The 24,574-nt window shown below is 40.8% G+C and overlaps 1 protein-coding gene across 4 annotated transcripts in view; it reads right to left on the reverse strand.

Annotated features, from left to right (window-relative positions):
* Nucleotides 1-24,574, reverse strand: part of KIF13B (kinesin family member 13B) — a 187,258-nt gene that overhangs the window by 44,730 nt on the left and 117,954 nt on the right. For 3 of the 4 annotated variants that reach the window (XM_060015250.1, XM_060015251.1, XM_060015248.1), the window contains exons 23-35: nucleotides 23,386-23,543; nucleotides 21,952-22,084; nucleotides 17,515-17,661; nucleotides 16,871-16,900; nucleotides 15,124-15,223; nucleotides 14,409-14,535; nucleotides 13,585-13,640; nucleotides 11,878-12,002; nucleotides 10,445-10,621; nucleotides 7,956-8,048; nucleotides 3,539-3,691; nucleotides 2,713-2,790; nucleotides 1,496-1,549 (exon numbers count right to left, since the gene is read on the reverse strand). In XM_060015250.1, the coding sequence (XP_059871233.1) occupies nucleotides 1,496-1,549; nucleotides 2,713-2,790; nucleotides 3,539-3,691; nucleotides 7,956-8,048; nucleotides 10,445-10,621; nucleotides 11,878-12,002; nucleotides 13,585-13,640; nucleotides 14,409-14,535; nucleotides 15,124-15,223; nucleotides 16,871-16,900; nucleotides 17,515-17,661; nucleotides 21,952-22,084; nucleotides 23,386-23,543 (1,431 nt within the window). The remainder of the gene's footprint in view (nucleotides 1-1,495; nucleotides 1,550-2,712; nucleotides 2,791-3,538; nucleotides 3,692-7,955; nucleotides 8,049-10,444; nucleotides 10,622-11,877; nucleotides 12,003-13,584; nucleotides 13,641-14,408; nucleotides 14,536-15,123; nucleotides 15,224-16,870; nucleotides 16,901-17,514; nucleotides 17,662-21,951; nucleotides 22,085-23,385; nucleotides 23,544-24,574) is intronic. The other variant, XM_060015252.1, reaches the window with a different exon arrangement.

The raw sequence follows: 24,574 nt of genomic DNA on the forward strand, positions 1-24,574 counted from the left end.
TTTGGGTTAGATGGATTTCAAAAAAACACAGAAAGTCATGGTTTTTTCTTATATTTTCCTTAAAATACTTGAGTTATTTATAATTAATAATGACACAATTTTCCATAAACTCTGCTTTGTTTAGCTAATCACAACTATGCTATGATTATCAAGAGCTAATCATACCTGTCAGTGGACCCGTATCAAGGAGTACTAAACCTTAGCACACTTTCAGATGCATGGTAGGTGGTCAGTGAACTGATGAGCTGGAGAGCAAGTTATTTGCCTATAAACACTGAGATATATATTTTTAAGATTTAGATTACTGGTAGTTTTCCTGAAATAATAGGATATATATACATAGATACATATCTATGTATTACTTCAGGTAAACTCCTAGTAACCTAGATCTTAAAAATGAGTCTAATCGTTCATCAACTTCATTGCCTTTTCCTTAATTTTTCTTTTCCCCCTCCTTTTTGCGGTACGCGGGCCTCTCACTGTTGTGGCCTCTCCCGTTGCGGAGCACAGGCTCCGGACGTGCAGGCTCAGCGGCCATGGCTCACGGGCCCAGCCGCTCCGTGGCATGTGGGATCTTCCCGGACCGGGGCACGAACCCACGTCCCCTGCATCGGCAGGCGGACTCTCAGACACTGCGCCACCAGGGAAGCCCTTTCTTAAGTTTTTATAAGGAAAATTTCAAACCTATACAAAGATAGATTGTAGAATATTTAACAAGAATAGAAAGAATAGTGTAAGAATAGTGTAATGAATACCACTCAGCTTTGATAATGATTAAATAGCCAATCTTCTTTTATCTGTATCTTCTTTTACTGTGACACAACTTCCTCATGTCAGACCATTTCATATGACACTTTTGGCCTCCTCAAGGGTGAAGATATCGACACAGAAAACACTGCCTGCAGCTGGCAGCACCAACATCTAACGAGGTCCCTCAAAAAACGGCAGGCACAAAACTGTGTCATGTGACATCCAGTTACAATTTCAAGTGTGAGCCCTTTAAGTACATGAAAATGAATTGTCTATGCTTAAAACTCTGTTATATTGGGGAAAGCTATATTAACAAGCAAGTAAATACATTCCAGCTAACAAAATTTCTGTTGGCTTATTTTTCTTTCTTCTAACAAATAATATTAACTTTTAGACATGATCTTATTCCTCACATATTTTCAATCATTTCATCAATATTTTACTATTAAAAATCTGACATGAAGTTCCTTTTCTGACACAAACAGGAAGAATATTTTCAACAGAAGAACTTAAGCAATTAAATTGTTTTTTAACCCTTAGGAAGTAGAGTAATAATAAGGTCTCGGTAACATTATTTTAACTGGCAGATAAAAAGAAATGAACTCAACGCTCTCCAATAAATTTCACACAGTATAGAAAACTGGGAGAAAATTTGGCACGCAAAACTAGCGTGTGATATTTGAGAAGAGGAAAGCTGGAATGGGAAACGGGTTAAGGCTGATAGAAAATAGTTACAAACACTCACCTTGTTGCTACCTAGACTGTAGGATGGAATAAGATCCTGTCGGCTGCCAGACAGCTAAACAAGAAATAAAGAGGGGGATTAGTCCTTCATGTGCAAAAGTACATAGATCTATGGTCCTGGAAATACAAGACTTTGAAAACTGAAGCAACAGAATGTTGAAGTTGGATGGTATCAGACAGGCTGTCAAGACCAAAGTTACAAACTAGACTAGTGGCCTTTGGGACACTGTCAGGTGCAGTTTTTTTTAAAAAAATTGAATTAACATTTTTTAAGATGGGAGGTTTGTATAACATCAGATATCCAGTGTACACTGAGGCAACAGCTGGCTGGGCCCGAGTAAGAGACGCTTCATTTGTTTATCCCCTTCTATTGAAAGGATACCAGGTTACTGGTTACCTTACCCTGTCCTAATCGGACGACTCCTTTCTCTGGGTATTGTAGCAAATGTATACACGCAAACTATTTATTTTAAACCATAGGATTCTAAATACCAAATCTCTGCACATACCAGTGCATTTTAGTAGATCATTTTCTGAAGGAATGAGAAGATATTTACGCTGAGTTAAAGTGGTATTTTTTACTGCCTGAGAATGTTCCTAATCTTTCTGTCTGAGATCATCAGTGACGTCACTCAGTCTCGCGGGGCCACATGGACCCTCCAGCCTGAGACCCGTCCTGCCTCTCACTGGGGCCTCTCCAACACCAAGGCTAAGGGTCAGCTGCTCTTTATTTCAATGCTTGTACCATGGTTTTTCTGGGTAACAAGTTCAGACAAAGGTGTACTATCTCTCATATTCATATCTTTATCAAAAGTAAGGAAAGTAGAGATAAATCACAGTTTATAAACCTAGTCCAGACTTCTCCTCAATTTATAAGTAATTCAGTTTGGCCTAGAAAATTCAAACAGTTCCCCTAGGCACTCGGCTAGTTTTGCTTTAGTACAACAAACACTCACCTAACAGAGTCAGTGTGCCAGGCACTGGCGACATGAAGATAAAGGAGAAACATTACAGAGGGACTCATATGGGAACTTTCCCTGTAAAATTAGGAAGGGCAGTGACAGAGGGGTGCACCGATGCTTCAGGGTAGAGAATGGGGACACTTAAATCAGTTCATAGAAGGAAATGATATCCGAGATGAGATTCAAAGGATGGGAAGGAGTTATCCAAGGAAAGAGGAGCGAAAGCAGAGCACAGAATGGGGTTCCAGGTACTCACTCTGTTCACATTTGGAGAGCTAATACTCCTCCTATTCAGCTTCCCTTTTCCTGTCAACTGTTCCTTCACTGCAACTTCCTGTCAGTCAGAGAAAATACAGACGAAAAATACACATGAGAGACACACTTCCAAAGTAACAGTATCTTAAAGCAGGCTGAGCTATGGACACATTCCTAGTTCTTTAAAGGACGGCTGTTACTTCACACGACAGAATGACTCAATTGCCATCACTGTGGAATACTCAAAGTTAATTCAACAGCTGACAGGTTACCTGGATCATTCTTTTCTGTATCTACTGACGGCCCCCTTGAAGCTGGCCAGAAGTCAGTCCCAAGAGAAAGGTTATTAAAAGCAGACCATTCTCTTTTATTTTTCATTCGTATTTTTGGTTAAAAAAAAAAGTCTCAACACTGTCACATAAAATGGAGCTCAGGGTTTCTCTGAGGCTTAGGTTTACGGCTGGCGCTTCTGTTTTCCCTTCTAGAGATCCACTCCGAGGCTGTGGAGGCAAAGAAGGGCACAACACTCTACCTTCTGTGACATTATGACCCAGTATCAAGGAATTTCTAAGATACTTAGCCACCAAGAGTTACATATTCTCTTCCACTACTTCCAAATGGCCACTAGATACCATTTAGGGTCTTGGAAAAAGTAACTTTCCAGTAGTGTCTGTATCTTCAAAGACTTACCCAGCAAGTTTAATCTAAGTTAATATGCTCCACTTAGAGGCTTCAAACGTTTAGATGTAACAACAATGTGACTTGTGGAAAGTCAAACCCAGAGTCAGGCTGGGCTGGCACCATGGCCACCAGCTCTGTCGGCTGACCTGGCGAAGTCGATCTAACGTGAGAAGGTTCTCCACTGCCAGCACGCTCCTGAGGTATTTCTCAATATATGCCTCCGAGTCAGCAGAAGCCGTGTTTTCAACATTAGCCGCCATTCTTGCTAATGCTTCTCGTTCCTCTACTCCCTGGGCATCCTGGAGAATGGAAAATTGTATATTAAAATTAAGTACCTTGCAGAAGAAAATGTTACAAAAGCTTCCTGATTATACAAATACACACAAGAGTACTGAACGAACAAATGGGATGTATTCCAAATTCCATTTTAAAGTCAGCTTTCGGAACTCAAAATGCATTTTCCCACAGAAATCATGGTATAAATGGTGGTTCGGTTCACTTGAAAGGCTGGTTAAACACAGAGCAGCTGAAACACAGCACATTTTCAACAAAACTGTTCTCTCCTACATTTCCATTGCAAACAAAGGCATTCCTGGTTAGAAAGGATTTGGTGGGCTAGCTGGAAATCTAACCACAATAGTACTTCCTGAACATATCTTGGGGGGCCAGAGGGAGGACTGAGGAGCTGGGGTAACAGCTGGATATGTGTGGGATCCAAACAACTCCTGCAGGAGACAGACACAGGTATGGAGGCTAAGAATGGAAAGAAGGGCTGGGTTCCAACCCTTTTGCTAAGCAGCCTCCCACAGACTACATATTCCAAGTGTGGTCTCAATCCCCAACTCTGCAGTGGCAGAGGCCGAAGGCTGGAAGCTGACCAAGAAGAGAAGTAACTAAGCAAATTCTCACTCACCCAGCTCCCTGGACATAACTGGTCCAGGCATATAAATGGGATGTTTGCAAGTCAGGGAGGGACTTTGTCAATGTAGTCAGGTATCTCAAGCTCATGTGGCTCATAACAAAGCACTCTTCTCAGGAAAAATGAGATACTTTTTTTTACTGGTGAATTTGTTACAGTAACGTCAAAGACTACAAAATATATATCCACATGCCACTGCATCTTAAGATACCATCGACTTTAAGAAAAGACATATACCACTAAGGAGGGAAAAAAACTCTGCCAATTAACTTTAAGATATCATCAATTATAAGACACATTCTAACTTCAAAAATATTTTTTAAAATTTACATAAGCCTTACGGGCTTCCCTTGTGGCACAGTGGTTAAGAACCTGCCTGCCAACGCAGGGGACACGGGTTCGAGCCCTGGTCCGGGAAGATCCCACATGCCGCAGAGCAACTAAGCCCATGTACCACAACTACTGAGTCTGCGCTCTAGAGCCCGCGAGCCACAACTACTGAGCCCACGTGCCATAACTACTGAAGCCCGTGCGCCTAGAGCCCGTGCTCCACAACAAGAGAAGCCACCACAACAAGCAGCCCGCACACTGCAATCAAGAGTAGCCCCTGCTCACCGCAACTAGAGAAAGCCTGCGTGCAGCAACGAAGACCCAAGGCAGCCAAAAATAAATAAATAAAATAAATGAATTTATTTAAAAAAATTTACATAAGCCTTAGAATGGATAAAATATGGAAAAATTCAGAAGACAGCTTAAGTTCACAAAACTTTTGTCTCCTACAGTAATTCGTTTGGGCCCAGGAATCATCCTCATTTTACAAATGAGGAAAGAGGAAGGTCGCATAATTAGCAAAAGAAGCAAGACTAGAATTAGGTCTCCTGACTCCTGATAGAGTATTCTTTTAACCACTGAATATCCTGATTTTCTAAGAAAGAGGATACCTGAGTTTTAAAGAAATGTATATATTATATATCCATGTTATCCACACAAGGAATAAAACATTTCCATTTCCTCAGAAAGTTCGACCCCTACCCTTCCCCCAAGGCAAGGTCGTTTCTTTCACCACAGATTAGTTCACCTGTTTTAGAAGTTCACATAAATGGAACGACACCCTTTGGCGCCTGGCTTTTCACTTAGCATAGTGATTTAGAGATTCGTTCACACAGTTCATTTCTTTGTATGGCTGAGTAATACTCCACAGTATGGAGATGCCACAATTTATGTATCCATTCGTCTGTTGATGGATGTTTGGGTTGTCTCCAGTTTTAGGTTATTTTGAATTAAGCTGCTTTGTATATTCCTGGGCAGATCTTTATGGATATATGCTTTCACTTCTCTTGGGTAAGGACCTAGAAGTAGAATTACTGGGTCACGGGGTAGGTGTCTATTTAACTTTATGATCAGCTGCCAGTGGTGGTATCATTTTACACTCCCATTAGCAATGAAAGCATTCTAGCTGCTTTAAAAAAAAAAAAAAGGAAGAAAGGTGAAACCATCTCTTGTTGCTCTCTGGTCTATGACTACTTCTTTTTGCTACCAAGCCCTCAAAGCTTCTGTAATATGGAACACAAAGAACTTTTCCAGGCTTTTTCATGATGAATTCTAGCTTTTAAGAAGCTTTCTATTTTATTTTGAAATAAAAAATAAACTAGTGTAGTCCTTACACTATAAGCTTTAAGTCTCACTTTTCCTTTGTCTTTATCATCAGGATTTGATAATGTGACCCTAACACTTCCCAACTTAAGACATTTAGCTAATTATTAATAGGTAGCCCCATCACGTGAGGCTATGTGTTTATCTTTCCGCTGATTTCCCCACATTTCTGCCCTTTGAAAAACCGTATCACCTGAAGAATAAAAGCACTGTTAAAGAAGATAAGAAAACTACAAATGGGGGACTTCCCTGGTGGTGCAGCGGTTAAGAATCCACCTGCCAATGCAGGGGACACGGGTTCGAGCCCTGGTTCAGGAAGATCCCACGTGCCGCAGAGCATCTAAGCCCATGCACCACAACTACTGAGCCCGCGTGCCGCAACTACTGAAGCCTGCACACCTAGAGCCCATGCTCCACAACAGAGAAGCCACCGCAATGAGAAGCCAGCGCACTGCAATGAAGAGTAGCCCCCGCTCGCCGCAACTAGAGAAAGCCCACACGCAGCAATGAAGACCCAACACAGCCCAAAAAAAAAAAAAAAAAAAAAAAAAACTACAAATGAGGAGAGAAGAGAAGAAAGATGATGGGAGAAAAGGAAAAACTGAAGACAGTTCACTGCAAGTGTCACTGTTTCTCAACTGCATTCAAACCGTTTTATAGAGTTAAGATCTGAAACAACTGGAAAAAAGAGCAAACACTCAGATACAGAGAATAAACAGTAAATCTCTAACCCCACATATAAGTATACAAAGAGTAATATATTCCAGATCCAAGATTTTGCAGCTTGTCTAACTCGAAAAGGGGCTCAATTTTTAAATGGTCAGCAGGCTCCAAATTAAATAAACAGTTAATATGTGCTATGTAAGCCTAATTCTTTGAAGGTCCAGGCAAGAATTAGTCACTATTTGACATTATTTGAGAGGAAGAGTGTTCTGTGATATAAGTACTCTAAAACAAAGCCTAAGTACTGTGCAATCTTTTCACTCTTCCAAAACCTGATCTGTCTTAAAATATATATTGTCCATCTATTGTTCAAATAATCAACAGAATCAATCAACAAGCACTGAGCCCTTGAATCAAGAGAATGAAGGCACCATGGATGGTGTGCTTAGGAAGGAGTGCTCGCCCCAGGGTCCCATTCCCATTTTCCACCCCCAAGGGCAGCACAGCCTGGACCTCCCCACTCACTCCCCGATTTTGGATAGTCAATGTGGCAGAAGGAGCCACTCTTGTCTTTTTTGTTGGGTCCTTTTCTTAGACCCCTCACTTCTCCTACTCCTGTAAGGAAGGCCTTGTTACTAGCTATGTCAATAACCAAGTGCACAAATCTGTCTAAATCAGGAATTAAGTACTAGGAAGCACATATAAACTACATCCTCCAGCAAGCTCCTGTCAGGGGTATTTTCAGCTCTATCTGTTTGATTCCTGTGCATATCTGAATTAGCTCAGAAAGAGAAATAATAATAGTAACTATAATAATAATAGCAATTACAATTTATTGTTTAGCATGTACACAATTTGTGTATATTGTCTCATTTAATCCTTAAAAAAAACCCTGTACAGAAGGTATCACTAACCCAATTTGACAAATGAAAAAATTTAGGCTCAAAGTAACTTACCCAAGTTCACGTCACTAAGAGGTGACAGAAACAAGATTTCTGTTTCATTCCAAAATGAAACCCTGAAACTCTATGTTATGCTGTGTTGCCTTCCTTCAAGGGTTATACCCTCTTCTGTGGGTAAAAAGGTGTTGATTTGCTTTTCAAAAGATTCTTCTTTAACAAAATACTAAAACCAAAACCTTTAAAGCCACACAAGTACATTTTACTCTGAATCAAGTGAAGATTAGGAAATTCCTCTACAAATCTATAACATTTTCCTAAATATACATTTTCATTTAACACACATTTCTTGCATAGGTGACTTTTCAGGCAGTTTGCTCTTTCTACATGTTTATTTTTAGTATATTCAAATTTCATATGATCCTTCACCTCTGGAATATTGGAGACAATTTCAAAGGTCACTCCACAGCCTGGAATAGAACTTCGATGTGACATCTTTTTTAGGAGACTCTGAGCAAAACCCTAGAGAAAAACAAAATAGAAGACATGGTTTCCCACCTCAAAAACTGAGTTTTCATTAACAAAGAGACAGCATAAACGACACCACATTCACTCTAACCAAAAAGGAAAAGAACATACTTCCAATATAAGTCAGAATCCAAATCACTACATATAAGTTCCTCAACTTTGTCTTAGTGCCCCAAACCAATTTATATGATGCCTGCCACGTGACAGGTCCCATACCGAATATATGAAAAGTACAAACCCTAAACTCTGGAACCACACTAGGCATCTGGTTCAGCTCTGCTACAAAAATAAGACTGTTGACTTCTACAAGATAAAATGAACTTCTAACAAAGATGTAAGGAAGGGCTGGTGACCCTTATCCTTTTTTTGCACTATGAATATTGACAAGTCCAGGCATTAATTCTTGACCAAAGCAGGATCGTTATGAAGAATGATTTAAGAGTGCATGGTCATTGTTTATGCTGACTGTGCTCTTTGCACGGTTAAGAATTGAACTGTTGAATTAATGCATAGATGACTCATTTGAAGATGTTGCTAAGACTGAACATCCTGTAGAGGTTAAAGAGAGCACGGATGAGGGCAGAATATAATTGGTGAATAAAGATAAGAATAAGAGAGAATATTAAACTGACACTGAACCTTTTTCCCTCATGCAAAAGCCAAGTAGGAAATAGGTAAAAGCCCCCAAACAGAATAGGAAAAAAACTGTTTGGTCTCAGAAGTACATATTTTCACAAACTTAGTAATAATTCAGCGATCTTTAGTTAACTTTTTAAAGGATTTTAGCCTCTTAGAATGCATTTATTTCATCCCTTCACTCTTGACTCCAGACTTATAAGGTGGCACAATGGTTAGGAATCTGCTTACCAATGCAAGGGACATGGTTCGAGCCCTGGTCTGGGAAGATCCCACATGCTGTGGAGCATCTAAGCCCATGCGCCACAACGACTGAGCCTGCACCCTAGAGTCCGTGAGCCACAACTACTGAGCCCACGTGCCACAACTACTGAAGCCCATGAGCCTACAGCCCATGCTCCACAACAAGAGAAGCCACTGCAATGAGAAGCCCACGCACAGCAACCAAGAGTAGCCCCCGCTCACTGCAACTAGAGAAAGCCTGCATGTGCAATGAAGACCCAATGCAGCCAAAAATCAATAAATAAAATACATTTATTTAAAAATAGACTTCCGAGAAAAGAGAGACCAAGAAAAGAGTGAATGGGAGACACGGCATATACATACATCTACAGCTACGCCATGACCTGTATGTACTGATGCTTGATCGCCAAGTTAAAGAGCTGCAATTTTAACAGCATCACTGCCGGTCTTCATTCAAAGATTGATATCAGTGTGACATTTAGAACTAAAGATTAATTTTTAGGGGTGGAGATTACATCCAGGACTCTGTCAACCGTGACTGTACTCTTCTAAATGAAAAGATTTATTTTCATCTGTCCTGGTTTTAGCCAGCGTATTGAGAAGAACCCCTAGAACCAACCTCCCAAATCGTATCATTGCAGAACCAACAGCAGAAATCCTTTATATTCTTATCTAGAAGTTTTCTACTAAACTGGTTCATACGGCACAAGGTCCTTCATAACCTAGCTGCAACTGTGTTGATGCCCACAGCCGTGGCCTCTGCAGCACACCCCGTCACACTCTGCTTCTAACGGTCCCCAAGCTGCCACGCCCTTTCCTTCCTCACCACCTCTGCACGGATATTTCCTCCTCTCGGTGAAATAGCCAGCGACTCCTCTGCCTGCCAACCACCGCTGCCTGCAATGGAGCAGCTCACATGCCCCCTCCTCTTTGAAGCCTTCCCTGACTGCACTCTCACCCTCTGAGCTGCACCACCACAGTAGAGGAGTCGTCTGCTTATACACTCAGAGGCCAGTGGACATTGGCTCTTTAAGGATGCAGATTATTTCTTATTCATCTTTTTACCCCAAAGCTTGACAGAGTACTCTCTCCAAATACACAATCAATGAACCAGCAGAGAGGACTGAAAGAAAAGAAAGGCACGGAAAACGAAATGGTGAACAGCACAAACAACAGCTCATCTGTGGTGAACATTCTCATCTTGCAGGACCCAGATGAAGAGTCAAAGACAAAAACAGTGAGCTTCGCCTTGACAGGGCCCTATGGCACCCAAAGGAAGGGCTGTGAGCTGTGCCTCTGCAGTAACAAAGATTCAGGGTAACAATTCAGGGTCGTCTAGGAGGAAGTCAGGCTGACGGGTTCCGGGATTATAGGACAGCAATAGTCAACTGAAAGAGAAAAGCTCAGAGCTTCACAGAGCCTGGGCGGACAGGAGGCCAGAGCAATCCTTCCACAGCCCCGCCCTCGTGTCTGACCCAAAGTCATTTCTTCAACTAGGATCAATGACTCACCTGCCGGCCGTGAACACTGACACAAATGCGCTTGCGTAATACCAACTGCATGTCGGCCGGATGGCTGAGCTGGACCGTCACCCGCACGATGAGAAACACTCGCTCATCCGCGGGCGTGCCTTTACTCAGCTGAGGGCAGTTGTGCACTGCGGAGTCCCAGGAGGCTTCCGCTTTCACCTGCAGAGAACACAGAACAGTCACCCCCTCCTCCTAAAACACAAAACCCCACAAGGAAACGTCTTGGCTTGGGCTGAAGTGGAGCAGGCCACTCAATGAGGGCAGCTCTGCTAAGAGAACTGCCCTGGGAGACCATGGGAATCCCAGGATGTGGCCTCCGGCACCGACTCGAGGGAGTACAGAGCAGGCTGTTCCTGGCCGACAGCTAAAATTTATTTATTTTGAAAAATACTCAAACATAAAAGTTGCAAATTGAGTACAATGAACTCCTGTATTTCTTTCAGGTAGATTCACCACCTGTTAACATTTTGCCCTTTTCCCTCTCTCTCACACAAACACACACAGTATTGCTGTTGTTTTTTGGGTTTTTTTACCGAACCACTTTACAGTAAGTTATAGACAGGTAACTCTGCATCTCTAAATACTTCAGCAAGTATCTTCTAAGAGCAAGGACATCCTATAACTTAACCATAGGACAATTATCATATTCAGGAATTTAACATCAATACAATACTACTATATAATACAGAGTCCATATTCAAATGTTTCAACTGTTCTGACCCAGGATCACAAACTGCATTTAGCTGTCCTGTTCTTTTAGTCTACTTTCATCTAGGCTGGTTCCCCAGGCTTTCTTTGTCATTCACGGCACTGACTTATTAAAGACGGGTGCAGGTCCACTGTTTTACAGAATGCACCGCAGTTCAAGTTTTGCATCTTCAGAATACCACTCACTATGTGATGATGTGTCCTTCAGAGTATCACGTCGGCTTTCCTTCCTTAATATATTTTATAATTTTTCCAATATGCTCAAAATTAGAAAATAAGCCCCCGGTGTATACCCATCACTCAGATTCAAACATTATCACGTGGCTTCATCTATTCTTTTCCTCCCTTATTAAGAAGTCTTCACTAAAGCATTTCGAAGTCAGTCCCAAACACTGTGCCATTTTACCTCTATGTACTTCAGGAGCATTTCCCCAGAGAGTAGACCACTGCTGACCTGAACTATGAATTACTAACAAAGATCCTTCACCAGGAAAAGAAGTAAAACAGTGAATGGATGTGATCTGATTGGTCTACTCCTTCTGGAAGTGGTTCCCTTCTTTCTGGAAATCATACTGAAAGGTTTTCATTTATAGTTCTTGAGAAACGTAAGCACTGAAATGATTACCTTGCTGATTGTTTTCAAAGGCTCATGGAAAGGTTAAAGAAACTACTTTTCATCCAGTCTTCCCGAGTTATGCTTTATTTACCTCTCCATCATGCTGTTTGACAATCTGCAGTTCAAAGAACTCGTCCTCTTCTTCTCCAGTCAGGGTAGCATCCCATCCACCAGCTTCTGGGTCATCAAGATTATCCTGAGAGCTGAAATCATCAGCTAAAAGCAGAGAAGTTCCATTCAATATGGAGATCATTTAAAGGATCATTTAAACCCCTACCAGCTAAATTTCAATGTGCTTAGTAGCAGAATTCTCCTGCCTCAAATTTCATTTGCTGGTTGGCTCTGAAATCTTACATCACACAGATGATGACCATTAGACAGTTCACGGATCTTAGAGATGGAAAACGCCTCAAGAAATTATCTAAATCCAATCTCCTACCTCCGTGCCTTATTTGACATGGAAGGCAACCGAAGCCAAGAAACCCAAGAGGTTACACCGGGTCAGCCCATAAATGTTAATGACAGGATTAGAACCCCAATTCCCTGTCTTTTAGTGCACTGAAGAAATGAGAGTGAGAGTGATTCCAATCATCCCACAGTTAAGAAACTGAAGGGCTGCCCTGTGGCCCTTTGGTTGTTCATTTCCAAGCCTGACCCTCCCAACTCCCTATGCATCTTAAGCTTGCAAGTAAACGTCGAAAGTATTTCTTCTAGTACGTGGGCTTGTGTGGACCAAGAACGGGCATAGGCTGAACAGGGTGCTGCTCCTGTCTTGGAATATCCATACTAATAGGTCTTCTTGAAGCTTATTCTCTTCCACTTTCTAACCCTCCTACACACACACACCCCTCACCTATCTAGGAACCTCAGGTAAGAACAAGACAGAGTCGCCCTCAGTCTCCAAGGCTCAAGAGAACAAGGAAGGATAGAGTGCTGTGGCAATACATTAAAACCCCGACAGGTGGATGTACGGTGCCAGTGGCTAAGTGCTCTTCTCTGACTCCGTGTGGATATGAAAAACTCTCACAGGTCCAAGTAAGCCAAGCAGCACAGGACGCTAGATACCTGAGATGCTGTAACATACTTTCAGGGCAGAAGAAAACCACTGAGGACATCCAAGCTTGTCTATTTAGGATGGTTCATTTTAATACACAGTTCTTCTGCAGATGTCTTTGGAATTTAAATGCTGACTTTCAAACTTATTTTTAGCTCTTTAATCTACCTTTTCATTTTTATTTCCCTCCTCAGACAGAATATTTGTAAAATGTAGCCACATCCAAAATATTTTACATGAGGGGGAAAAAAATGACAGTTATTTAAAAAACAAAAAAGGCGACGCAGTGATGAATGGCACAAGAACTCACAGATAAAGTGAGAAATTCATTAGGTAATGCTAAGAAGACACCAGATAAAAGCAACATGCTACATAAGCATCACTAGTTATTAGTCCTTTCTGGAGAGGAGTCCTCCTGAGAATTAAAGAAGAAAATACCTTAAGTGTGGAAAACATTACTGCCATCCTAAACTGATGGAAGACAAAGCACACAAAGCAGTATGGGTTGTAGAATGAAATGTGAGAACACATCACGATGAGACATACCTATCACTGTTAAAAAAAAATACTATTCTTAAAGGAAATTCATTCTTTGTCAAGGATTAGAGTCCTTTGGCACACATAAAACAGACCCAAACCTTAGGCTTACAGAATTGCCTAACTGCATACTTTGTTAGAATCTAAGTGTTACTTGGACACTAATTTGTCAGAGTTGCCTTCGGAAGGCGGCACCTCTTAACTTACCATTTAAGTCAAGGAATATAACGGGAATGTGTGTTTCCATCCCAGGAACCGGCGTCCTAAAACATAACGAACAACAGCATCTCAAATAAAGCAGCCTTTCTCAGCAGCATGTGCTTCACGACTCAGCCTTCATACATGCAGAGCAATTACAGGTCAACCAATGATAATTCTGGGTACTGGGTTAGCTATAATTTCACATCAGAGATGCCACAAGGACTTAACTGCCACTGCTGCTTCTTTTCTCTGGTGCTTCCATGCATAATTATCATACGCTCTGATATCAGAACTTAGTCTTAGAAAACACATATACCTGTTCATCACTGAAGTTGAAGCTCCCTTGTTTAAACGTACTTTCTTATAAAGTTATATACCTAAGGGCCCCATGTGGCTTAATTTACTATTTTTAATTTCTATAAAGTGGCAGAGAACATTTGCTGACAGTTCAGTTTAATCTAGTACCAAAATCAAAAACACCTGGTGATGCAATTTTATTATGACTGAATAGTCTTTTAAGGGAATGACCCAAGTAATTAACATATTAACTATTTTTTTAAATGCTAAGTGCAATGGTACTAAATATTGATTTAGATTCTCAGAAATCTTAATTAGTTGGGCCAAAAACAATATTACTTAATAAAACAGTTTTAGGTCACAGTTATTCCAACTCATGAAAATAATTTAACACCTCCTCTAATTAAAACAACTTTTTTCCCCACACGCTACGGTAAGTCATCCATTAATCAAAGCAGAGGCAACACTCATAGAGAAAGCGGGCAGCTCCGTGAGCACAGAAAACTTCAGAAGACACAGGGCAGCACCCATACCATTCTGCCGGGGCCCCTGGGATCCCACTGCCGGCTGAGGGGACCATGACTGCGTTCCTCTCCTCAGTCAGAGTCAACCTCATCTCTAGTAGTTGAGCTTCACGGTCAGCATCATCCTCTGTTTTATCTAGAACATCAAGAATGAGGATCAAATACGGGGGTCCCACTTCTTGCCTGCTGTTTACGCTTTGTCCTACGTTATCCACAGGATGTTCCCATATTCCATGTATTGGTTGAGGAGGGTTCACTAGCAACTTATTACTTCCCTAATTCGTGATAAAAAGCTCACGATAAAAAACTAACTATAAGCTAGCGAGGCTGGTGTGCTCTCACAGAGACGCCGTCTGCAGTTCATGGAAGGCCTGCGGTGGAACAGCACAGGGATGATCTCTTCGAGAGTCAGAGGGCTCGCGTGCCTCTGGACCAGAAATCAAGAAATGTGAGCATCTTCCTTTAGTTATTTTTGAGGGACAATGTTTACTGCACATACTCTATTTCCTCTTTGTTGGGGGGGAAGGGAGACCTATGCAAAGACATCCTTACAAGTGGATAACTGTCCTTTGGAAAGGATGTGACACAAATAAGCACCATTCCTATGTTCTCGCCATTCCCACTACCGATGTGTTCGTTTACTTTTATTTCATGTAACTGCAAATGGGAATTAACAGCACACTGATTTGGGGTGGGGGGGAATATTAGAAGTTGCTTTTCATACCATGTTTACTGACAAGCTTTTGCAGTTGTTGATCTAAGTACTCCTGACGCTTTGTTAACACATTTAGCCATTTTCTACGTAGTCTCTCTAAATCCCGATCCTAGAAGCAAACAAGGGGATTACAGTAAATATAACATCAAGACAATATATCTGAAACCGATACTCTATCTTACCTTACTCTAATATGCTTCAAAAATGTAAAGTATTATACCCTAACATTTTTACTACCACTACTAGTTGAATCCAACCATTATTCAGAATAGAAACTTTCAGAAATTAAAGCATTACTGTACTAGAGTAACACCATTTCTGAAAGGGCACTCTGATAATCCAGAACCAGTTTTTCCCTTATTTTATTTTTATTTTTTTGCGGCACGCAGGCCTCTCACTGCTGTGGCCTCTCCCGATGCAGAGCACAGGCTCCGGACGCGCAGGCTCAGCGGCCATGGCCCACGGACCCAGCCGCTCCGCGGCACGCGGGATCCTCCCGGACCGGGGCAGGAACCCGCATCCCCCGCATCGGCAGGCGGACCCCCAACCACTGCGCCACCAGGGAAGCCCCAGAAGCAGTTTTATTTCTATTGGCTCAAAGGGTAGAACTCCAAGCACTCATGCAGCCAATATCTTCTACAAGGTCTCTTTGCTGGATAAAAATCACAAATACTACTCGATAATCCTCAAATTTATATCCCTTAGAACCATCGGAAGAACTCTTCAGATTTCTTAACTACAGCCTTCAACATGTTTCACCAGCATCTACAAATCATGTAAATGCTTCTCTCCCTAGTTTCTGTTGGGTTTCTTTTTTTTTGGCGGGGGGGGGTGGTGGTGGTGGTGGCAGACGGGATGTTACCAACAGACTAACAACTCTACCAGTCAACACCTGACTGTGCTCCCATCTTACCTCATTTCCTTCTGTAATAAAGTTACGTGACTGGGTAGATCAGTGGAATGCTGAGCATATTGGGAGTATCTGGATTTCACTAAGGCACTTAACCAAATAGCTCATGACATTCTTGTGGACAAGAAGGAGAAATGCGCAATGGATCTACTTGGAAGAAATTATAGAAGACTGAAATATCAAATCCAAAGAATAGTGATTAATGGAATAACGTCAGCTTAAAAGAATTCCCTACGGTTGTGCCACAGGACTCTGTATTTAACCCTCAATACTTTTATCAGCAACTTATAGGAAAGCAGACATTTTTATCCAATTAGAATGAAGCCAAACCAGGAGGGTGACTGCACTGGCTGACATAATCAGGATCCGAAGAGCTCTGACAGTGCTAAACGATGACTAACCAGACTCACAAAATAAAATTTATCAGACGTAAACAAAATCTTGCAGGAGATTAGGGAAAGGGGGTTGGGGGGAAAAACAAAACAAAACCTGTATGACTCCAGGAAGTAGGGAAAGGAGACCTGGCTTAAAGTATGGAAAATACCTAAGGGGCGTGGCTTGACTGAAGCCAAGTCTGCAACAGCTCTTCCAGGGAAAAAGGAGAGAGCAAGTGCAAGGAAGAGGACCTGAAGAATGGATCTGCAGGGGCCTGGATGGGCAGCTCCAGGTTTGGAAAAGGATAACAGTCACAAATGATTGTTCCCTTCTGTTTTAACTTCAGACAAAGCAATATCTGAATCAAAACTAATTGTGTAGTTACTAAGTAACAGCATGGCAAGACTCAGGAATGTGTAATTTAGTACTTTAATCGAGCTTATTTGACTAGGATAACCCGTGCTTCATTACCTGGTAACTGTCCATGTCCTCCTCTTCCTCCTAAGAGAAAAAATATATTATGCAGAGCCGAAACAATCATTTATCCAAGAATCAGACTACGCTAAAGAAGTTTGAATCTTTTCCCATACTTTATATTTTCTACTTTAACGAATACGCTTTTTCATCTCCCACCCACGCTCACCCTCACTCTCGGTTTTACAGTTTTCAGGTAGTTGGAGTGAAACCTTTAGCTTCTCATAGGAAAGTGAAGAACCTCATTTGACCTTTTCAGGGAGCTAGTACAATACTCTCCCCCTGCTGGGTTTATAGTCCCACTCCCCAGGGGAAATCAAACACCTGCTGGCAAATAGTCTTTATGAGCCAGCAGGGGGTTTCTGCAGAGGGGTGGGGGGGCGGAAATCAGGCACTGAGGAACTCCCGGAGGCTGAGATGTTTTAACCCTCACTTTGCCGTGTACCAGGGAAAACCAACAAGCTGGTGCAGTGGTTCCACGCAAATGCAATACAATTAAAAAAAAAAGAAAAGAAAAGAAAAGAAAAGAAAAAAAGATATCCAAGAAAATAAAATACTGAAAGAATTGTTTGTGGAAGGCAGTTTTCTGCCAGGTTCCAAAAGACTCTCTTGTCTGGTTGGGTCTGTCAACAGAGACTTACATGGATGGTTTCATGCGTCTTGGCCGATCTCGGCGCCCTGACTTTTACACATCCAATGCCAACAGACAATATACATTCTTCCATCAGCGGTAAAGTCCCAGACTCCTGCACAGACTTCACTTCCACTTGGACTCGCCGGGACTGCCCCTGTATCACAGACAATTTTAAGAGTTTCTCAAAATCGGTTTGATTCCCAAAAATTTGGTTTAGAGAGACCCCTACAGGCTGATGATGAGAAAAGCATTTATCTTTAGAGATGCTATCTCACCGTATCTTACATGTTCAGTAGTAAATTACAAATTCAAAAACTAATCAGGAACAAATATATGGCTTAGATATTTTTTCCAACAAAAAAAACTTTAAAACAATCTAACAAAGGAAATGCAAAAGGCTAGACAATATAAAATGTTCCACTTACTAATAAGCAAATTAAAATAAGCATGAAACACCTTTATTTTCACTTACTAAGCTAGCAATTATCTTTTAAAAAGGCAATTTACAATATTGCCCAAAGTTTACAAAAAAGGCAACTACATACACTGTTGGTGGGAATATAAATCGGTAAAGCTTTCTGCAGGGCAATTTGCCTTAAAAAATAAGAATCCCTTGACCCAGCAATTCAACTTTCTAGGAACCTGTTTTAAGTAATCATATATGTACATAAAGAATCTTACAGCAATGTTAAGAATAACAAGAAATTAGAAGCAAATTAAATGTATAGCATTGATAACTGCTTAAACTATAGTATATTAATGAAATATTTACATGGTCATTAAAATATTGCTATAGAAAAACATACATGATATATAAGTTAAAGAGTACAATGACAGATGTTAACTAGACTTCTTTTACAAAAGCAGATTACCAAAGCCAGTATATATAGTAGGATCCACTTTAAAAAATAAGCAATCAGAATAATAAGAATGATTACACTATCCTGAATTCACTGCTCTCATCCCAAAATAAAATAATTTTAAGCCAAGTTGCAAAATGAAGAATTGATCAGAAAGAAACTGTTCCTTCTTTAAGCATGTTTTCACAATAAACACTATGTGACTTTGAATATTTACAATGAAGTAATTTTTAAAAGAAAATTCTCAGTATCCCCAATCACTGACTTCAAAGTTGGTTTATAAATTCTAGGAATGTAAAATAGAATTTGAAAAACAGAATCTCAACATGTAATTTCAAGTCAGTTACCCTTCCCCTCTTCTATTGGATTTTAATTCCCAAGAGCTTTGTATCATCAGGAAAATCAGCTTAGGCAATGATTGATTCTATCAAGCTAGATTTAAAGAGATGGGTTGCAGATGTCTTTAATATTTTCCGAGGACTATGCAACAGATATTTTGTGCAAAGAAGAAAACATTTTAATTGTCTGAAATAGTTTAGTCATTTCAATTAGCTACCTTTGGTTTTCACTCTTCCTGAGACAGGAAGTGACCTATTCTGAATGTGCACCCAAACGTGAAGGGTGAAGTACCTATACTTTGGGGGAGAATACAGGATAAAGAGAGAGAAAAATGGAGGGAAAAGATCCAGGAATGGCTTAATGCTTCACAGAAAAGCTTTGAACAGCTTTACCAATACATAAACTATTAGTGAACTTCTTGTAACTGCCGATATTTGACTATTTTTAACTACAAAACTAGCAAATGCATGCAGTTAATCTAATCAGTTCTCCTCTGCTATTTTCCTGTTGGAGAACAATAGGTTCCCATTTTGAATTCTAATAAGTCTACCATCCAAGGTCCTCCATGAACTAGCTGCCCCAAGCCTCTATAACCTCTTCTGTTACTGCTTCTAGCTCTTCCTACAAGTTACTGATACTTTCTACCCAAACTTACCTAATTCCACCCTCTATCTTTATTCCTGCCATTTATATATGAAGAACCCTTCCAACATGATTCTTTCACCACCCAGGTCAAGACGCACATCCTTCAAAAAAGCCTTTCCTGATATACCCAAGATATCTTTGAACACTTTTAGTAAAGGTTGCCAGAAGTGTGAAAAACACTTAAATATTCAATTTATACTAAACCACAGAAAATTATCTGGTCTTGCCTTCCGGGAGATGAAGAATTTCTAAGGCATCCAAAGAGGATATATATAGTTTTAACAGATGTTCAGGAAAAGATGTTCTTCACACCCTTATGAATCCTATTTTATGTATATATCTCACACTATATTTTAAACTAATTTCCTTTTGCTTTTAGTGCCTTGTCTATACATGAATGGATTTGCTAAAATTCATTTGCTAGGGTCAGAGAACAAGTGCTTATCATTTTCCTCCTCCTAAGACATTCAGAAACTTATTTAAGCAAACTTTTTCCTTTAACCTTTTCTCATATTTTGCTTTGAATGATTTCAACATTCATTTTGTTGAGCCATTCTAATATTTTACTACTGTTTTAAAGTATGGAAACTATCACAGGCAATAATATTCTACTAAATGTTGACTTCATGTAAAGAATAGCAAACGAGTATTTCTAAGTCTTACATGTAAATTCTATTAAGATACTCTCATCTTTAACTTGCAGCACAGATACTACAGATCACATCTGTCTGGGGTTAAGTGACAAGTCCCACACGTGTCTCTGCTGTATTGGTTTCTGGCAGGTATTCACATCTACCTAGCTGCATTTACTTAACGTGTCCTATTTACCTAACGTGTTAAGTAAGATAGAAAAGATATTTGGTCTTTGTCCTCAGTTCCTGGCACAGAGCTCCTAAAACTCTTGGAATTTCCTTAATGATAAAGGTGATAGGTGCGTCTTTTAACCATGTGACTTTTCATTTGGTCACTCTAGGCAGATCCCTAGGTGGCTTCAGGATTGGGGCTGGTCGCCAGGAAGACCAAGCCTTGATCAGAAGGTCGGAACTTTCAGCCCTACGCCAAAACCTCAGGGAGTGAGAAAAAAGGGGCTGGAGATGGGGTTAATCACCAAAGGCCAGTGCTGTCATCCACCACGCCTACGTAAAAACCTACTAACGATGGGGTTAGAGCTTCCTGGCTGGTGAACACGTCAGGTGCTGGGAAGCTGGCGCAGCGAAGGGCACACGGCAGCTCCTCATCCTTCCTCCACACCTTACCCCGTGCAGCTCTTCCGCTTGGCTGTTCCTGAGTTGTATCTTTTACAGTAAACTGGTAACAGTAAGCAAAGGGCTTTCCTGAGTTTTGTGAGCCATTCCAGCAAACTATGAAACCTGAGAGTTGTGGGAACCCTCAACTGTAGCCAAGTAGGACAGAAATGTGGGTGACCTGGGGCCCTGATACTTGCAGCTGGTGTCTGAAGTGAGGGCAGTCCTGTGTAAGTCTGGGCCCTTAAACCTGTGGAGTGTGATGCTCGCTCTGGGTAGTTAGGGTCCAAACTGAACTGAATTACAAGACACCCAGTTGGTGCCTGCAGAGAAGCAGAGAACTGGTGGGCATCAGAGGGAAAAACACTTCTCATCTCCCATGTATCAAGCACTGGGCTCCATATAGTATTTCTTTTTTTTTTTTTTTTTGTGGTACGCAGGCCTCTCACTGTTGTGGCCTCTCCCGTTGCAGAGCGGGGGCTCCAGACGCGCAGGCTCAGATGCCATGGCTCACGGGCCCAGCCGCTCCACGGCATGTGGGATTCTCCCAGACCGGGGCACGAACCTGTGTCCCCTGCATCGGCAGGTGGACTCTCAACCACTGCGCCACCAGGGAAGCCCCATATACAGTATTTCTAATCCTCACAATAACCCTACAAAGTTGGTATTATCACCCCACTCCACTTTACACCTGAGGAAAGGTTCCGGGAGGTGACTGAACTTGCTCACGGATATACAGCTAGGTCATGGGACAGCCAGAACCAAACCCCAGAATGTTAGACTCTGAAGTGCTTGTTCTTTCTGCCATGTCACACAGTCTCTCCTTGTCTTTATAAATGTTCTAATGCTGCTTGATACGTTTGTTTTGTTTCCTACAGTTCAATTCTAAGTCACTATAAAGCTTATCTTTTTCTTTTTTTTAAAAAAATATTTATTTATTTGGTCGCACTGGGTCTTAGTTGCAGCAGGTGGGCTCCTTGTTGTGGCTTGCTGGCTCCTTAGTTGCAGCTTGCTGGCTCCTTAGTTGCGGCATGCATGTGGGATCTAGTTCCCTTGACCAGGGATTGAACCCGGAACCCCTGTGCACTGGGAGCGCAAGCCTTATCCACTGTGCCACTAGGGGAGTCCCCAAAGCTTATCTTTTTCTTACTTAAACTTCACAGAAGCTGGTTTTAAATACTGTAAACAGCTTTATTTTTGAAAATGAAAGAAAATACACATGAAGGGAGAGAAAACTTTAATAAGTGGTCTTGGCCAATCTAGATTTCATTATCCCTGATGTTTCTGCTAAAAGGAATCCAATATTAACCTTTACAACACCAAAGAATTCAATGTTAACATTAAAAATTTCATTACCTGCCGGAGTTGGAAGATTCCACCTGTTGGCACGTCCTTTGCAGGAATTACCTCTACAGGGCAGTATTCACCATTCTCATTCTGTTCCAAGATTTGAACCCAGAATTCCACTTTCCTGGTGACTTCGCTCCATCTAGGAAATAGTTGAAGTTCTTGGAAAATCATACATTTCTATTTCAATACAGGCAGCTTAGGATCCTACACATGAGAATTAATGATGAAAATAACCTCCAAACAGAATAACTCAGTAGAATTATCTGTAGTTCAGTGAGTAATACACAAATACATACTGGCAAATGTAATTAAAAGCAAAGTTCAACAAACAACATCAGAACTAAAAATGATGCCTTTATTTCATTCAAAAAGGTATGATAATTACAAATCTATTTCAAAGTGGTTATTCAAAAATTTAAACATTGTTATCAGAAGTACAGAAGTAAGTTGCAGTGATTATCTTTTCATACAGCAAAGGTAGTGCTGTATGCTTTGGTGACTGGACAAGTATCTCTGCTGAGGTCAATAAGAGAATCAAAAAAAAAAATCCCAATGTCTAATTTAGTATTTGGTAAAACTTTCTAAATACAAAAAAAAGAAGAAAATCTGCTTCTCATCTATAATTAGATGCAGTACAAATATATGCTCTTTCAGTCTTTTCCTTTTAACTCTTCTGTTTAAAATCCTGGTCAACAAGTAAGCCTTCCTCCTTCCATGATTAATGCTACTTGAAAAGAACTTTGAGCTAAAGATAGAATAAGTAAGGGACTTCCCTGGTGGTGCAGTGGTTAAGAGTCCACCTGCCAATGCAGGGGACACGGGTTCGAGCCCTGGTCCAGGAGGATCCCACATGCTGCGGAGCAACTAAGCCCGTGTGCCACAACTACTGAGCCTGTGCTCTAGAGCCCACGAGCCACAACTACTGAGCCTGAGTGCCACAACTACTGAAGCCTGCGTGCTGAGCCAGTGCTCCACAACAAAAGAGGCCACCGCAATGAGAAGCCCGCGCACCGCAACGAACAGTAGCCCCCGCTCACCACAACTAGAGAAAGCCGGCACGCAGTAACAAAGACCCGACACAGCCAAAGATAAATTTATTTTAAAAAAAAACCATGTAAACCTGAATTCCAGAGTATATCTTGATCTATTTTCTCTACAGATGATTAATTAGAGGTATTTCATAATGATAAGCAACCTATTCTCCAAAAATTCATTTCACACTTCATTCCTAACTACCTATTTCTTAACTTTTTCCCATCACTCTTCAAAGTTCACTCCTCCAAGGAAGTTTAACTGTGCTGTTAATACCGTGGACACAACACCAGCTATTACTGGAATACTGGTAATGCTCAGGAAGGGGTAACCTTTATAAATGGCAATATTAATCTCTAGCAATTTTTTAAAATTATAAATGGAATCAGATGGATATCTAAAATTCACCTGTCCCGAAGACTGCGTGTTTTCGCTTGGATAATCCCCAAATCCCACAGGGTTGGGTTTTTCCGAGGATCATTCATCTTATGGCCATAGACTTCAATTGCCAAAGCCCCTTCTGAAAGGTGCTCGATAAAGTCTTCAGTGATGCCAACAGAAAATTCCTGAAAGGAAGTAAGTACAGAAGAAGAAAACACCTTCTAGTGACCTTACAATTACTTACACCTGACATATCCTCACTTCATCATGGAGAAGAGAAATAGAATGTTTTAGCCATAGGACAAAACTGTCATCCAACACCCATAATGAATGCTCAGATGGCCCGAGGTTCTTAACTCTGATTTTTAAAAAACTTTTCACCTTGAAAATCTATTGTGAAAGACCAGCACTGTATTCTATTTTGTTAGCAATATTTTGGGAGCTATTTTTGAAAGTATAAATAATTATATTAAGAATGACAACAATGATCTACGTCTTGATATAAAAGTTATTACATCCAGTAAGGCAGCAGTGTGTTGGAAAAACAATTTTTTCCAGTTTTTAGGAAGTTAACTATCTCCAATAATAAGAGAGAAAGGAAATAAATACTGATCATCAGTGCAAATAATCACCTATTTTAAAAAAATTCTCCTATCTGTCCATCTTTGTACGATAGATGTAAAACAGCCTCTTGCAATAATTAGGATTAAGCTCTCAAAAAGTTTATTTTAAAAAGTCATAGAATCTCTCTCTCTCTCGATCTTTAGCACAACAAAAGTATTTCTGTTTTAAACAGATTAGAAAGAGACCTCTCTCGAAAAAAAAAAAAAAAAATGAGATGGCTCAAGTGAGATAAAGTAGAAAAAGAGAATTTAGAATCTGACAGTCCCGGCTCTGCTAGTTACTAGCCATGGGCAAATGACCTCTGAACCGACTTCTTCAGCTAAAAAAAGCACTGTCATCAAATACAACTGTGGGAAAGAGCAAATGAAAGAATCACAAAGTGCTGAACAGAACATTAGGGGCTCCACAATGCTAGTTGTTGTCTCCCTATCTTCACTTTCTCTAAAACACTAGTTTCCTAACCTTCCCAGATGACAGTTTCTCCAGTAACTCATACAAAACATGGATTCCTTTTGGAGAAGAGTAGACATATGTACATGTAGTCACACAACAGTTAACTTTTGATGCTGGAGGAGCTACATGCACTGACACT

The sequence above is a fragment of the Delphinus delphis genome, chromosome 6, assembly GCF_949987515.2.
Source record: "Delphinus delphis chromosome 6, mDelDel1.2, whole genome shotgun sequence".
NCBI classification, from domain to species: Eukaryota; Metazoa; Chordata; class Mammalia; order Artiodactyla; family Delphinidae; genus Delphinus; species Delphinus delphis.